The 17,598-nt window shown below is 40.1% G+C and overlaps 1 protein-coding gene across 1 annotated transcript in view; it reads left to right on the top strand.

Moving 5' to 3' along the window:
* Nucleotides 1–17,598, top strand: part of Atrnl1 (attractin like 1) — a 582,942-nt gene that overhangs the window by 114,127 nt on the left and 451,217 nt on the right. The window contains exon 19 of the mRNA XM_059256021.1: nucleotides 5,053–5,190. Coding sequence (XP_059112004.1) covers nucleotides 5,053–5,190 — 138 coding nt within the window. The remainder of the gene's footprint in view (nucleotides 1–5,052; nucleotides 5,191–17,598) is intronic.

Genomic DNA, 17,598 nt, shown 5'->3' with positions numbered 1-17,598 from the left:
TACATGATTTGAGTTGTAGATATATTTCTGAGCTGCCTTTGTGAGGTCTACGAGGGTGTTTTGTATGCATGTTTGATGTTAGAGTTCCTTCACCTTGTGGTAACATATATTCAGTCCCACACATGGTGAGAGTTTAAATTTTTGTGTGGCTTTTCCCTTTCATGTATAGAGGATGTCAGTGACACATCAGATTCTTTCCTGTCTCTTTGGTGTTATGGTGTGCGTTGGTATTTGTTCATCTGCCTGGATGCAGGTGATAACTTCAGTTTATAAACACTTCTCATTTTCTCTCTTTTCCTGGAAGGTGGCAGCAGTTATATTTTCTGGCCTTGCTAGATTTGGAGGCCATGCCTGCTGATACTTGCTTGTCTATCCTATGTAGAGTACAGATTTCCTACTATCTCAGTATTTATAATTCTTGTTTTGAGGCCATGCATCATTTTAGTCCCTGACAATTTCTTTTTCTTTTAAGGGAGGCTATATATTGAAAAAGGTTGTGGGTAAGCTTTTTTTCCCCCTCAAATTTCTGTGTAAACATGTTGGAAATTTACTAATAATGTCATGAAGATATTTTTAAATGCTGCACATCTGTTTATAGAGAGCCCATATTTTCAGAACTATGGTTTATTTGCATATCAAATGATGAATTTGTCATTATGTTTTATTTTGATTTTTTTTCTGTTTGTGTTTCCGTAAATAAGGAGCCATCTGGGGTAGATTTAAAATGTAGGCAAAATAAAATAGATGGATCATCTTTAGTTTTATCTGTGTTCTATAGTTATGTTGATATTAGAGCATTTAAAATAACAGTTTATCCTGGGAGAATTATTTGGTGTCAGCCCCTGCTACCTATTGATGCAGTCTGGTGATGGTGTTGATTAAAGCATGATCACAGGCCGTGAGTGCAGCCTTTCTTTTCTGTGTTTGGTACAGCTGGTGCATCGAGGTCCAGCTTTTTACAGTGTGCATGGTCCTTTGCAGTTGGTAGGATGTTAGTTGTAGGCTTTAAAGGCTGCCAGTACCACCCCTCCCCAGAATCTCCCCCTGCAGTTGGGTCTAAATTCTTTTTTTTTTTTAATTTTTATTTATTTATTTTTTTTTAATTTTTTGCCGAATGCCGTTTATTGAAGGAGGGAGGAGGTCTTAAATACAGGCTTACAGCACAATGGGAGAACCCCTGAGGGCAGAAGTTCGATACCAATGTTTTATAATCTTGCATCTAAACTGTTAAGGCCCATTATGCAGGATACACAGACAAGGAATTTCCCTTAAGCATTCAGGAGGGTGGAACCTGGCAGGGAATTAGCATAGGGAGGATATATCAAGGTCAAGGTCAGCAAGCAAGGCAACAGTTTCCCAAAACGGGGGGGGAGGGGGGGGGAAGGGCCCTACAGGTCCCCGTTTTACTAGAAAATGAGCTTCTGACTTAGGTTGTGTGGGACGTCAGCAGGTCACCTTACCCGTCATGGAGACGCCTGTCCAGGCCACACAGACGCTCTGTCTTAGGTTGGTGAGCGCCCCCCAGCCATTACCCGTCTCTGAATACTCATTATCATACAGGCTCAATCGTGTGTGAGCTGCATAGTTGCCAAAGATCTCAAAGTGGCGCTGGGCTTGCAATCTGTGTGTTCAACACAGAAAAGACCAACAGAAGTCCTAACCCACCAATAGCCAGTAGGCTAAAGGCAACTGAGCCATTCCCTTCCTTAACGAGCCTTATTGCAAATTGGAGTCCTTGTAAGATGATATCCCAAAAGCAAATGGATCTTGAGTTTATAAATTTATAGTTTTCAAAGCCAATCAAACTGTATATAACTATTGAATTAAATTTATCATGCCCAATAGAATGAAAAATTAATTAACTGTGGTAGCTACTTTTGCTGCCAGGGTCTCCACTGTGCTAGCTGTAGTAACCAATTATGAGATGCTAATCCCAGAAACAGTAGCAGCGGTGGCCGCCACTGCTATAACAGCAACAATGGTAGCAGCAATGTCAAATTCTCTTCTGGAGCGTGTGGACATCCACTGGCGTGGATACAACTCCAGGAACACGAACTGTCAAGGCCCATTTTTCTTGATCCCAGCACGACTTAAGCTGGTAGCTCTGCAAAAGAACAACTAATAACCATAAAGAAAAAACAGGCAGCTCACAAGGAGCATAATTAATGGTCTCATAATGGCTACATTCAGGCTCATAAATTTTAAGGTATCTTCAAAGGGGGCTAAATGAATTTCAGGAGGTCTAAATTCTATCCTGTGTTGGTATTGTGTTCCCCAAAATATTGTGTACCCTAATAAACTTATCTGGGGTCAGAGAACAGAAAAGCCACTAGGTACTTAGGATAGGCAGTGGTAGCATTAATCCTAGCATTCCAGAGACAGAAATCCATCTGTTCAAAGATACAGCCAAGCATGGTGACTCATTCCTTTAATCCCAGGAGTGATGGCAGATAGCAGAAAGGTATATAAGGCGTGAAGACCTGAAACTAGAAGCATTTGGCTGGTTAAGCATTCAGGCTTCTAGCAGCAGTTCAGCTGAGAGCCATTGGGATGAGGATACAGAGGCTTCCAGTCTGAGGAAACAGGACCAGCTGAGAAGTTGGCCAGGTGAGGTTAGCTGTGACTTGTTCTGTCTCTCTGATCTTCCAGCATTGACCCTTAATACATGGCTCCAGGTTTGATTTTATTAATAAGAACTTTTAAGATTCTTGCTACACTATCCTGTCTGTATGGTGCAGCCCCTTTATTAGGTCCCCCTGTAACACACTTACCAGCAGCTATGTGGAGTTGGATCCAGGAAACAGCCTTCTTGGCTGCCCTTGGAGTTTCTCATTCAGGCAGGAAGGACTGATTGGCATTTGGCCGATGGTGTTCTTTTAATGTCTGGAGGTGGTGGTGATCGTCCTGTCTTCTTTGTGTAGCTGTCACCACACCCAGATGCTGCCGTTGTAGGAACTTCTCTGCTGTTGAGTCATTTGTATAAGACGTTGGGTGTGAAGCTAAATCCATCCTTCGGGTTCAGAAGCAAGTGCTTGTTTCAGATCTTCTAAAGGATGCTAGCCTGTTTCTTATTTTGGTTCTTCAGGCAATTTTTTATGTGTAGTGCGCACTCTTTTATTTTAACCTGAATGAGTTAGTTATGTATATGGCATAGATCTACAAAATTCCCCGTTAACCATTTATGCACAAGAGTAGAAGGTTTAATGACAGTGTTTTATTGTAAAAGAACTCCATGTTTATGTTGGTGACTGATGATGCATAAAGGTGTAGCTGAACTGGGTTCGCCTTCACTAACCTTTTGAAAGGCACATTTGTGAGTTTTAAAACATTTGAAAAAAGTTGTGATATTTTAAATACTATTTTACACATTTGATTTTCTTTTATCATGAACTTTTTTGTTAGATTTTCTTATTTTATAGATGGTTTAAAAACCAAATTCTTGTTTTAAGACAGTACACCTTGCTGGGTGGTGGTGGCATATGCCTTTAATCCCAGCACTTGGGAGACAGAGGTGGGTGGATCTCTGTGAGTTTGAGGCCAGCCTGGACTACAGAGTGAGTTCCAGGACAGCCAGAGGTTTTACACAGAGAAACCCTGTCTCAAAAAAACAAAACAAACAAACAAACAAAAAGAGGATACACTGTAGCAGGAATCTTAAATGGTCTTATTAATAAGATCAAACCTGAGGCCAGTTATTGGGGTAAATGCTGGAAGGTCAGAGAGACAGAACAAGCCACAGCTAACCTCACCTGGCCAACTTCTCAGCTGATCTTGTTTCCTCAGACTGGAAGCCTCTGTGTCCTCATATCCGAATGGCTCTCAGCTGAACTGTGCTGCTCAAAACCTAAAAGCTTAACCAGCCAAATGCTTCTAGTTTCTGGTCCTCACGCCTTATAAACCTTTCTGCTTCCTACCACCATTCCCTGGGATTAAAGGCTGTTTCCAGTGTGGCCATGAACTCACAGAGATCCAGAGGGATTTCTGCCTCTGGAATGCTAGGATTAAAGGTGTGAGTGCCACCATTTTCTAGCCTTTGTATCTAGTGGCTGTTCTGTCTCTGACCCCAGGTAAGTTTATTAGGGTGACAATATTTTGGGGAACACAATACCACCACATTTCCTCTCTTTTTGTCTAAAATTAAAAAAAGCTTATAACTAATACAAGACAAATTATATCCAATAAGTATATACAATATACACAGTCAAGATTACATTAACAATGTCTAGTCCATTAACATTTGACAGTCAGATAAAAAACTCCATTATATATTAACAATGTCCAGTCCAGTAACATTTGATAAACTCAGTCAAAAAATTTTCATTACTTATCCTATTTAAAACAAGTAGTTCCTTTTTAAAAGTAGATCCAAAAATTGACCTTTTTATCTTACCAATAGACTTTATTCAAATTAAGAGTCCCTTTGTTCATCTGAATAGTAACTCATTTTCTTGAAATAAAGAACTGTTGACTGATAATTTTTTGTATTCATAGTTTGTTATTAAGTATAAATATATTTATGATGTATTAAGAACTTACTATTCTTTTTTTTTTTTTTTTTTTTTTTTTTGGTTTTTTCGAGACAGGGTTTTTCTGTGTAGCTTTGGAGCCTGTCTTGGAACTCTGTAGCCCAGGCTGGCCTTGAACTCACAGAAATCCGCCTGCCTCTGCCTCCCGAGTGCTGGGATTAAAGGCGTGCGCCACCACCGCCCGGCAGAACTTACTATTCTTTACCAAAGCTATATTATCTAATCCTGTCTTTATAAAATTTAATAGATAAAACATACATATAATTCTTTAATGACTATATTAAAATATTCCTTACTTACATGTAATATTTTACATTATCTCTAGCCCTTACATCTTATAAACAATGAGGTCAGTTGTGACCATGCAATAAGATGCATCCACTGTCTTACTGATGTTTTCAGCTGCCTGTGTTATGTATTGGGTAAAGCTCTTTGGACTTTGCTAGAATCAGTAACTTCTGCCTTGAGAGCTGTGTACTTGTATGGTGATTTCGCTCTTTGTGATGCTTTGTGCTGTTCTCTCTAGCTTGCCAGTGTAATGGGCATAGCACGTGCATCCACAACAGTGTCTGTGAGCAGTGCAAGAACCTCACCACCGGGAAGCAATGTCAGGACTGCATGCCAGGGTACTATGGAGACCCCACCAACGGAGGGCAGTGCACAGGTAAATAAATATCTTTACTTCATTGTATTTTTGCTAACCAAAAGAAAATGAGAATTGAGGTGTCTCTTCTGGAAAATATACCTAAAATTATTTTCCTATCTATCTTCAGTATTTTTGATTGAAGACTGTATGAACTATAAAAATTCTATATTATGCTTATTTTAAAATGCTACATTTTTACTTCAAATTGAATTCATACTTATTACAAGAAATTTAGTAAAAGTACATATAATTTCATTATTAAAATGATCATTACAGATAGTTTTTTTTGGTTGGAGATTGGAATAATTGACAGTTATAGATAGGTGCTTAAATGCAGGTAAGATTTCTTTTTGGACAGCGTGGTAGTTAAGGGAGTGGGTTTGGTCTGAAACATTAATTCTGTCACTGTTGAAAACCGTTTTGATGGTCTTCTTTTCCTTGGCCCGACTTCCTTTTTCATCCTCGGTGTGCTGTGGCCCACTGCTTTCCTTCCCCGACCTCATGGACTCCTTTTCTTTTTTTTTTTTTTAAAGGTTTATTTATTTATTATGTATACAGAAGAGGGTGCCAGATCTCATTACAGATGGTTGTGAGCCACCATGTGGGTGCTGGGAATTGAACTCAGGACCTCTGGAAGAGCAGTCGGTGCTCTTAACCTCTGAGCCATCTCTCCAGCCCATGGACTCCTTTTCTAACCCCCGCCAGTACACCCGTGCTGGAGTGTTCAGTGGACAGCACAGCCTATCGGGTTGCGGGTTGCGCTGAAGTCAACCGACCCTCCCGCCCCCAGCAGCCATCAGTGGCCTGTGTCTCCTCAGCAAGGGCGGACCCCATGGCCCTTCCCATCCCTGCTAGACTTTCAGCTGTCTGGATCTTGTGGAGGTCTGCCTGCAGCTGCAGCGAGTTCATGTGTGCAGCCCTCCTGCCACGAACTTCCTGGAAAACGTTGTTGGACAGCAGTTCCCTCCTACCACTGGCTCTATGGTCTTTCCAGCACCTCCTCTGTGTGGACCTGAACCTGTGGGGAGGATGTACAATGCAGATGTCTCATGTAGGGCAGAGCACTGCTGTCTCTGTGCTCTGCCTTGAGTCTGTTAATTGCCATCTGCTTCGATAGGAAGTTCTGTTGACAGTTGAGAGCTGTGCTAACTCATTGGTCTAGTGAACCGTTCATGTGTGTGGAGGACAGTTTAGTACTATGTCCACTTAGCAGAATGCTGTAAGTAAATTCTTTCCCAGAGTTTATGACTCAACCAGCTAATGGTTCTTGGCCCAATAACCAGGTATGAATTCTGCCTTGTAGAGTAGGCCTTCCATCCAACCAGAAAGTGGTTGGTTACTGCCCAAACCTGTCACTGTTGTCAATGGGCATATCTTGCTATGCTGGTCATTACTGTAACGCTCATGTTCACAGCTGGGTAACTGTTAATTACTGTTTCCTCTTAGTTTTGTGCATAGCACCTTCTGGTACTGTGAAATTAGCCAGTAGGGATGAAGCTTCCAGACCAGTACCAGTTTGATTTCTCCATGTCCCTATGACTCATGTATGTGCTGTCCTCAACAAGTGTCTCGTTCTAGTTCTGGAGGGTAAGGAAGTTTTTCACATTTTTTGAGAAAAGACTGTTCCAGATAAAATTAACAGCTATAATAAATCTCCTTAAAAACAGTTTCTATTGTATGTGAGAGAAAGCAAAATACTCAGAGTAAATTGATGAGGAGGAATGTAGTTTGGAGAAGTGTGATAGCATGAAAGAGAATACAGTGTCTTGTGGGAAGTTGTAAGCACTTTGGCATGTACTCTGAGTAGAAGAACCACTGATAGTTTTGAGTGAAGCTGTGACAGCATACTCCTTATTTTAAACTGGGTTATTTTAGGTTATTTTAGGTACTCTTTTCAAAGTAAGCAGTCAAGGTTCCAAGTTCAGTGGGAAGGTTATTGTAGTAATATGGGTGGGAGATGATGGAGTCTTAGGCCAGGTGGTGTTGTGAGAGGTGGTGTAAACTCATTAGATTCTGAACGTAATTTTTTAGGTAGATTAAAAAAAAGATTTTCTAATTTGCTGTGGGATGTAGGAGAGAGCCATTCAACTTGGCCACAGCTAGAAAAGATGGAGATGGAAAACAATTAGTGTTGGTCATGTTGTGTTTTAAATGCTGCTAGACTTCAGAGTGGAGATGTTGACTGGGTCATGAGAGATGGAGGTGTGAAGTTCTGGAAGAGCACCGCAGGGGAGCTTTTAGTGTGTGCCTAGTGTGCAAAGTCACCCAGGCTGTGTATCCAGACACAGCAGAGGGTCTGGCTCCCTTAAGACACACATTGGCTCCTGCGTCGTGTTCATCGTCTGTCCCTCGTGACACTCTCAGTCTCTGCCCTGTGGGTGTGTGGGTGGTGCTGCCACCATCGTGTGCTTTCGAGTGTTTCTCCATCAAACTCCAGGAGTGAATTATGGATTGAGGTAGTTTGGTGGTCACGTTTTTTTCAGGGACGACTGCACCATTTGTTGATTTCCCCATATACTCTCCAACACCTGTTGTTTTCCTTCACCTTAGTTTAAAATAAATTCTAACTATCATTTTGGACGTGCAATGTTATTTTATGGTAGTTTTGATCTGCATTTCCTTAATGAATAAATAATAAGGGCTATCTTTTTGTGTGCTTTCTTACTGTTTTGTATTAGAGAAATAACTGTTCAAGTTCTTCACTCACTAACACAATTTATCTTTATTTTAAATTGTGGTAAAAGAGTATTGCATGGGATTTATTATTTTAACTCCTCTAAGTGGATGTTACAGCAGAACCAAGGGCATTTGCAGTGTTGCATTTCCTCCCAGATTTGTTTCCTTTTGTGAATGGAAGCTCTCTGTCCACTAGCCACTGTTCTCGTCCTGTCTTTCCATCCTCCGACCTTTGGCCGCCACCAAATGCCTAAGTGTGACCAGGTCCCTCACATGAGCAGAATCACAATTTTGAGCCTTTGCTGACTAGACAATATCTTCCAGGTTTGTTCAAGTCACAGAACATGTCAGGTTATCTGTGCTTGTTAGGCTAAACAACATTCTGCTGTCTGTTTAAACTACCTTGTTATCTATCTGATCATCCTTTGAGAGATACTTCAATTGCATCTACCTTTTGGTTATTTTGAATAACACTACTATGCATGTGGGTGTATAAATACCTGTTTGAGTCCCTGTGCCATTATTGGTTTGTGCTATCGCCATTGTGTATCTGGAGAAATTATTTGTAGAACTTTTGGTCCATTTTTAATATTGGGCTGGTTTTGTTATTGTCCCCTCCCCCAAATCGAAAGACATCTTTATATATTCAGAATGATAGGCCCTTATAAAACTGTAGTTACCAGATATTTTCTTCTACATTGTAGATTGTCATTTAAAAAAAATCATGTTCTTTAAAATATAAAACTCTTTGAGATTCAACATCTACCCTATCTATGACCTGCTAGAGTGTGAAGGGACTGATCCTGTGGACCCATAGCTGCAGGATCTCCATGAGGCAGGGCAGCAGCAGGATGTTGGCGAGGAGTGTCAGTGGGGGTCCAGTATTGATGGTGGTCCTAAGCCGGAGGCCTTGGACCTGACCAGCAACTCAGTACATAATGGACATTTGCAGGTATAGCTGTGTGGACCAAAGGGTCTACTGCAGGATACACAGCAGCTCCCAGTGCCACTGAGATGGATGGAGAGGTGGGGGAGAGGTGGGAAGGGTGGAGGAGGAGAGAAGGGGTTATCCTTTTTTTTTCTTTAATTATTGTTTATTTTATCTTATTTTCATTCTATTTTAGCTTTCCTTTGGGGGTGCACTACAAGTCGAGAACTGGGAAATATTGCCAGGTTTCCCCCTTTTTTGGTAAAACCAGATAGGTAAATATGCTATTTTCAAAGAATTGGTTAAAAAAAAAAGTTTTTAGGTTAAAAAGATGACCCAGTGGATAGGGTCACTCTGTTCCTCCAGGTATTCAGTTCTTAGTACCTGTGTCTAGTGGTTCATAACCTCCTGTAACTCCAGCTCCCGGGTGACTGACACCATCTTTTGGCCTCCGAGTGGATGTGCACACATATACACATATACACTCACGTAGTCTCTCACACATACATAGACACACACACAGTCACAGACACACGTAGACACAAATATACACAATCACAGACATAGACATACATACATAGACACAGATACAGACACTAACAGATGCATAAATTAAAGTAATAAATCTTTAAAAATAAAAAATTTCTAATTTCTTAAATTGTTTTAATAATTAAAAAATTTCCTATACAGTATATTTTGATCATATTGATGAACTCTACTTTATGTCGGTTTTCTTTTTTGTAATTTAAAAAAAATTTTTTTAATCTTATGTGTACGGATATTTTGCCTGAGTGTATGTCTGTATACCGCATGTTCACGGTACCTCTAGAGACCAGAAGAGGGTGTTAGATCCCTTGGGACTGGAGTTACAGCTGGTTGTGAGCTGCCGTGGGTGCTGGGAATAAAACCAGGGTCCTTTGGAAGGGCATCTTACCAGCTAAGCCCTCTCTCCAGCCCTTGTTGGTTGTACCTTTGGTGTTGTATGTCAGAATGTGCTGTCAAATGCATATAATTGATTATACACACTTTTGCCAACATGGGCAAAAGCAACATTTCACTCTCTATAATAGCTATGAAATAATTTAAATTGCTCTGAAGGATTTTCCATTTTCAGCAGGCAGGGTGCTTTGAGAAATATGTTCCCCTTTGGGGGCAGTTTTCCTCTGCTACATTTAAAACTGGTTCAATTATTCCAAATTAATTTTTGTTTCTGACATGACACAGCTGGCAAGCTGCAGCACAGTGGATAGAAAATTCAATGGAATGAAGGATTGATGTCTGTCTTATTCATTGTTACAGATTTTTAGGAAACTTTAAATAATCCTTGACTGTTTTTTCAGGTCCTAAAAGGTGGCAAGACGGTATCTTGCTGTCTGTGACTTTATATTGCCCTATGATATATAAAAATAACTGATTTTTTTTTATGGCCACATTAGTTACCTAACTAGTAAACAACATGTCACATTGGTAAATTATGTAGTTATGACTAAAATTAAAATTTAAAAAGCCAGAAAGCATACATTTATTGCCATTTTCTGGGAACCGCGCTTGCGTCTTCTAGAAGAGTGGTATGTGCTCTGAACCCCTGAGCCGTCTCTCCACGTCTTTGTGAGTCACACTTAGAAGCTTACCTCTGAAAGCCGGTCATACATTGTCATTGCTGTACAGATATATTTTGGTAATTTTAAAAGATTGTTTTAAAATTATAGCATTTATAGCTAATTACTGTAATTAACGATTATAAGTGCTTTCTTAGGGTCTTACATGTGTATGTAATATGGATTAGGTTACATGTTTGTAACCACTGAAAGCTGCAGTAGAATACAGCCTTGCTAAGATGTTGAATTTTGAGCTGGCCAGTGGTAGCACACACCTCTAATCCCAGCATTCAGGAAGCCGAGGCAGGAGGATCTCAGTGACTTCAAGGCCAGCCTGGTCTACAAGCTAGTTCCAGGCTACACAGAGAAACCCTGTCTTGAAAACTACAACAACAACAAAAGTTTGAATTTTGGTACTATATTGCTTGCTACTATCACACTGGGTAAATTGTTTAGTTCCCAGTTTTCTTATTTGCAAAATGAAACTATCTTATATTGATATCACAAATCTTAGTGAGATTCGTGTGTGTATGTGTGTGTGCACACATGTGCATGAGTGTGCACGCATGTGTATTTGCAGGCCCATATGTGTTTGTGAGTGTGGATACCTCATGTGTTGTTCCTCAGTCTTCGGTTTTTGAGGCATGCTCTCTGACCTGAACTCCCCAACTGCTCTGTTGGCTTGCCAATGAGCATCAGGGACTTGCTTTTCTCTTCCTGCCCTGCTCTAGAATTGCAAGTGAATGCTATGATGCCCAGATTTAAAAACTTTATTTATTATTTGAGTGTGTGTGTGTGTGTGTGTGTGTGTGTGTGTGTATGCACATGCATGTGTGTGTTTGTGCATGTTTACAGGAGTGGGGACCTGCATGGTACATGTTGGAAGTCTGAACAGTTTTTAAATAGTAATATATTTGTTGTTTGAGAATTTCATGTGTGTGTATATTTTGATTGTACAGAGGCGCCCCCCCCCCCACACCATTTACGCTCTCTGTGTTCCCTTGCGTCCTCGCATCTCCCATTGCCCTGACAACTTCCTTTGCTTCTGCCTGTTTCCCACCAAGTCCATGAGTTGCTCATGTGTTCATGGCCGTGAAGTCATTTCTTTCCTTCCTCTTTTACCTTGCTGAGGGACGCAGGTCAGGTGGCCTGCACAGCAGGAGTTCTTAACCACAGACCCATCTGGCCAGCCCAGGCCCAGCTCTTTTTTCGTATGAGTTTTGGGAATGGGACTTTGGCCTTTGTGTTGTAAGCACTTGGCCAGCTGAGGCATCTGCCCAGCCTCTTGAGTGAGATTGTTTATAGATTAACCATCGTGTGCTTCTCCTGAGTATTAACCTCCTGATGCTAGCTACTGTGGTGATACTGTGATTGTCAGCGTTCATGATGTTATTAAGTTTAAGTACATTAATAAAATTGAATAACCCAGGCGGACATGGTGGCATATGTCTGTTGTCCCAGCACCTGGTGGGGCTCACACAGGAGGAACATGTGTTCAAGCCTACATTCTATGATGTTCAAGGCTACTGTGAGTTAAGTAGTTAGACATTATTTCAGAAAGAAACAAAACCAAACAAACAAAAAGCATGGGGCTTTAGCTGAAAGGCATAGCTTTTGCTCAGCATGACCAGGACTCTAGATTTAGTCCCCTGCAGACCACCAAACATTATTTGACAGAAAATTTTTTTTAAACCAAAATTTGGTGATTTATTATTATGAAAATATCTCTTACGTTCAAAGAGACTGAAGATTTCACTAGGCCTTACAACCAGAGTTAATAATACACCTTGAGGTCATTTAAAGATGCTGTCTTACTGTGTAAAAAGTCTGTCTGTGGGCTGGAGAGATGGCTCAGAGGTTAAGAGCACTGACTGCTCTTCCAGAGGTCCTGAGTTCAATTCCCAGCAACCACATGGTGGCTCACAGCCATCTATAATGGGATCTGGTGCCCTCTTCTGGCAAGCAGGCAGGACACTATATACATAATAAATAAATCTTTTTTTTTTTTTTTAAAGTCTGTCTGTTTAACCTCTCCTTAAGAGAACAGTGTACAACCAACCTTATTTGCCTTGGATTTCCCATGCAGTTAACTTACAGCCGAGGTGAATGCATAGCTGTAATTTGTTTTGTTTTTCAGGATTTCACTGTATTGCCCCTGCTAGCCAGCAACTCCTTATGTAGATTATGCTGTCCTCCAACTCACCAATACATCCCTTTATGATATCTCCCTCCTGAGAGAGCTGGATCAAAGACATGTGCTATCACACCAGGCTATATAACTGTAATTATTCAGAACTCTTCCCTGCCACTACCTTCAAATTCTGCAAATATGTGTTTATGCTATGACAGTAAATCATGGAAATAGCAAATAAGTTGAAAGCATCCTTATAGAATGAATATCCACCACAAATGTTGAAGACAATATATGGACATTGCTTGATCACCTTTGTTTATTTGTTATCTGGGGCTGTTGGGGACAGCTGGAGTTAGTGACTTTGTCCCTTGGAAAACTCTGTTAAAGATTTGTGTAAAGTTTCCCTCATTCCTTCCCCATGTGATGCTCTCTATGATGTTCAAAAAATACCATGCAAAACACTTCATAGGACCCAGACATAAAGGCAGGGACAGCCACGGCAAGGCAGCGTCCAGCAGCACAGATTCAGACTATGCAGCGGACAGAAATGACAGGAGGCACACAGAGGGAGGCGTAGAATTTGAGTCTGGGCTCACTCCTGGTTGAATTCCTCCAAGGGGAAGTGCTTTTAAATTTCTTTTCCTCAGTGAGACACTGACACATTTTGGGACTCAAGTTATAATTAATATATCCAAAGTGATGCATTTTTTGGTATACTTAAAAAAATTCTCTGCAAACTGACTTATAAATTGCAGTAGAAGAAAATAATGCCTTTTCCTTAGAGTAGACAGCTCAGTGTACCTACAAACTACAGTACTTTACAAAGAAGAATTGTCCTTGAAATCATTAAGTAGTGATTGAATGCTTACTAACTGCCACAGAGTATGTTATAACTTAAGTTTACAAACATTATGGGATACTGTCATTGTATTATGGATAAATCAAGTGATAGAATGAAGGACAAAGAGATTTATTCTGATTGAATGATCTGGGAAATTCCCATTCCAGAGTTAATTTAGTGGCCCCTTGATAGCGGAGGACAGTGTGTTAATCTATGTTTTAGTTTTCTGTAATCATTACTAGTAGCATACTTTTCATTATAATTCATTCCTCATGTAAAACAGCTAAGTATGTTATTAACCATGGAATAGTTGACTAGATTTCTTATGCTTATTTATTTGTAAAATATTAGTACAAAAAGAAAATACTCTTCCAATTTTGTATGACTAATAGTTTTCTTCTTCTATTCTTCAAATTCTTATGGCTAAATTTATTACAAAATACTTAATGGGTTTGACTTGTACTATGAGTAAGTTCTTTTTCTTAGCAGTGCACTCATGTTTGGTTTTAGTAAGGTTTAATTAGCAAAACTTATTTTATCTTTTTGGTGTACTGTGAGTTTTTATTAGTAGCTGACTTATGGAAATATTTAATACATGATAAACGTTCTAGAGTATGACAGTAGCATTTTTTAGGACTTGGGTAGGATACAGGAAAATTAAGTACCATTTTGTTACTAGGATGAGGAGGGTTTTTGTTAACCGAACCATTCTACACATTGTTCACAGAAGTAGAAAGTTCATAATCGGATGAGTTTGGGTATTTATTGAAATATGTGAAGTAACTCTCCCATTCAAGCCTGTACCATCACGCTTGCCCTGCCGATGCCCTTCTAACTGCAGATCCTCAGCACTGTTGTGTAGCATCCTTTCTCTCTGTAGCTCTCCTCACCCCCTCGGTGTCAGAAAGGGAATTTCCAGGATGAGAAGGATGAGAGGCGCATGAGACCATTGGCCCTGACATGGCAAATACTTCAGAAAACTTGACCTTGGGTGTTTGAAGAGGCACTCCTGCCTTTCAGCTAGGTGGGCCCATTCCAGAAGCTCCCATGACGAGAGGCTTTTGAGTGGTGGAGTTTCACCATGACTTCTTCTTCCTTCCTCAAGATCTTTTTCCTAGTTTCATTTGCAAAAAGTTCTATTTTCCTTCTCTCCCAACATTAATGAGACGTTTGATTCAATTTTGAAAAACTTAGCTATGTTTTTTTTTACCCCCTTAGGTCTGATTTTCTGGACTATTTGTTTATATAATGTGAACCTCAGCTTTACTAGCTTTGATAACAACATATGTCACTTTTGGTGCTGTCTTTCCATGAATAGGTTCGCACTGTCTCTGGAGTTTGGAAAACAATGGTTTTAGGTGTAGAAGTCGAATACTTGACTTTTTGGGGCTAGATAGAAATCATTATTTTATCTAATGGGTCGACTTTTATCTTTCATTTTTCTGAAGTGACATTTAGCCACCTTGTAATATGTTGATTGAAACTTTATGTCCTAAGAATTTGGCACCATCTGCTCTTTAAACAGTGATTTCATACATTATATCTTAACAATGAACACGGTTTGGGCGCTCGAGCGGCAGCTCAGTCAGTGAGGTCCCTGAGAGCCTGAGTTGGGTCCTTGGAACCCTGTAAAGACAGACGGGTGTGGTGGTGTGCCGTCTTCAATCCCAGAACTGTAGAGGTGAGACACACAGGCCTCTAGGTCTCACTGGCCAGCCAGCCTCACCTACCTGGTGAACAATGGGAGTTCAGGTCATTGAAAGATCTGAAAATCTCAAAGGCATTTGGTGCCTGAGGAATAACACCTGAGATGGTCCTGTCCTTTCATCTACACATAGACACAGACATGGACACACACACACACACACACACACACACACACACACACATCTGTCTTCTCATCTACACAGATACACACACACACACACACACACACACACACAGACATACCTGCCCTCACATATACACAGTTACATACACACACACACACACACACACACACACACACACACAGACACACAGACTCACCTGCCCTCACATATACACAGTTACATACACATACACACACACACACACACACACATACACACATACAGACACACAGACCCACCTGTCCTCACATATGCACAGTTACATACACACACACACACACACACACACACACACACACCTGTCCTCACATATACACAGTTACATACATACACACACACACAGACACACACACACACACACACACAGACACACAGGCCCACCTGTCCTCACATATACACAGTTACATACACACACAGACACACCTGCCCTCACATATACACAGTTACACACACACACACACACACACACACATACACCTGTCCTCATAGATACACAGTTACACACACGCACGCACACACACACACACACACACACACACACACACACCTGTCCTCACAGATACACAGTTACATACACACACACACCTGTCCTCACAGATACACAGTTACATACACACACAGACCCACCTGTCCTCACAGATACACAGTTACATACACACACACACACACACACACACACACACACACACACACACAGACACCCCTGTCCTCTCATATACGCAGATACACAACACACACACTCTGTGGTGTGTGTGTGTGTGTGTGTGTGTGTGTGTTTACACATATACTTAGACTTCAATTGAGTTAAACTATCTAGCTTTTGGTTACACTTAAAAGATATATTTTAAGTCTGGTATAGAAATATTATTCCCAAACTGAAAACATTTATTTAAATATTCCAGGAGACTGGAAGCTAATGTAAGAAACTGGGCATATATTTGGTTTCATTCTGATATATTTGTTTTTCAAAGTGCTAAACAAAGTTAAATGCCAAATTGGACATACATTTTTACAGTGCTAATATCATACTTAGGATAATTAGTCATTGTGGAAAAGCTAATTATATTTTTGAAATGTCTAGAGCAATGTAGGAATCATCAGCAAAAATATTTCCTGTAAATACTTTGTAAGAATTAAAAATTCTCTGGATGTATTATATAAGAAACCTTTTATCTTTAAGGTCTTTTTGTATACACCATTAGACATAGATAAAAATACTGCTTGACTTTTTATTAGCCATGCATAGACATGCATTTTTCTCAATTGTTCTTTATAGGTTTTATAGCCTCAATCTGTTTTTAGGCTATAACAAAAGTACATAAGATTTAAATATACACCTAGTGATCAGTCCAAATTATTTTATTAGCTAGCTTGAAACTTGTTCCTCAGCTTTCTGGTGAACATTTCTACACAAGGTCTAATACTCATCCATTGAATTAGTTACAAAACTGAATTCAACGACATTATTGTTTAAAAATACTTTAGGCTTTACGTTGGCAAATCCCTGATTTCTTTTTTCTTGTCTTATATTCCATCTGATTGCGATTCTTTTTTTCTTCCTTTTTTTACTATTAAGAAATTTTCCATTCATTTCACATACCAACCACAGATCCCCTGTCCTCCCTCCTCCAGCTCCCCAGCCTTTCCCCAAACCACCCCCCATTCTCACCTCCTCCAAGGCAAGGCCTCCCTTGGGGAGTCAGCAGAGCCTGGCACACTCTAAGGCAGGTCCAAGCCCCTTCCCCTGCACCAGGGCTGCTGAAAGTGATTCTTTACCGGGTGAAAGTGATTCTTTACCTCCCGGTCCATGACACATGTTCTCTCCTTTATAATTGATTCCCTGATTTAGGAAGTTAGACCTTCATGGTCCTTCCTCTTCTGTTGCTGTTAAATGCTGCAGATTGTTTGACACGGCATAGGGTTTCCTTAAATCATTGTTACTTTAATGCAAAGCTCCATTCTCTACATATAATTACACACAGTCTCTCCAGTTCTAACCCCCTTTATACTTCATTTGCAGGAAGAGAGAAACAGCTTTATTCTGAAAGTGATTCAAGCAATTTCGTTTTCATTTCTGAAATCTTTAGTGTCCAAAACTGTTACACAAGTAACTATTTCCAAACTCTTTAAGAATACATTCAAGGCATCTTTGTGCTATGATTCAAAATAATTCTTTAACTTTTAAATCTCCTCTTTTCATATTCTATACATCTTTATATCCTTTGTATTTCATATTTTTCTCATAAGTTAAGCGTCCTGCATCATCTTCAAGTTTATTTCGTATTTTTGGTCATTTTTTTTATACCATGAACATTGCTAAGAACTTTTCCTGAATGTCTATTTATTTGTATTTTATAATGCACACAATTATTGTCCCT

Source organism: Peromyscus eremicus, chromosome 1 (assembly GCF_949786415.1).
Source record: "Peromyscus eremicus chromosome 1, PerEre_H2_v1, whole genome shotgun sequence".
Classification (NCBI taxonomy): Eukaryota; Metazoa; Chordata; class Mammalia; order Rodentia; family Cricetidae; genus Peromyscus; species Peromyscus eremicus.
This window is presented reverse-complemented; position numbering and strand designations above follow the sequence as displayed.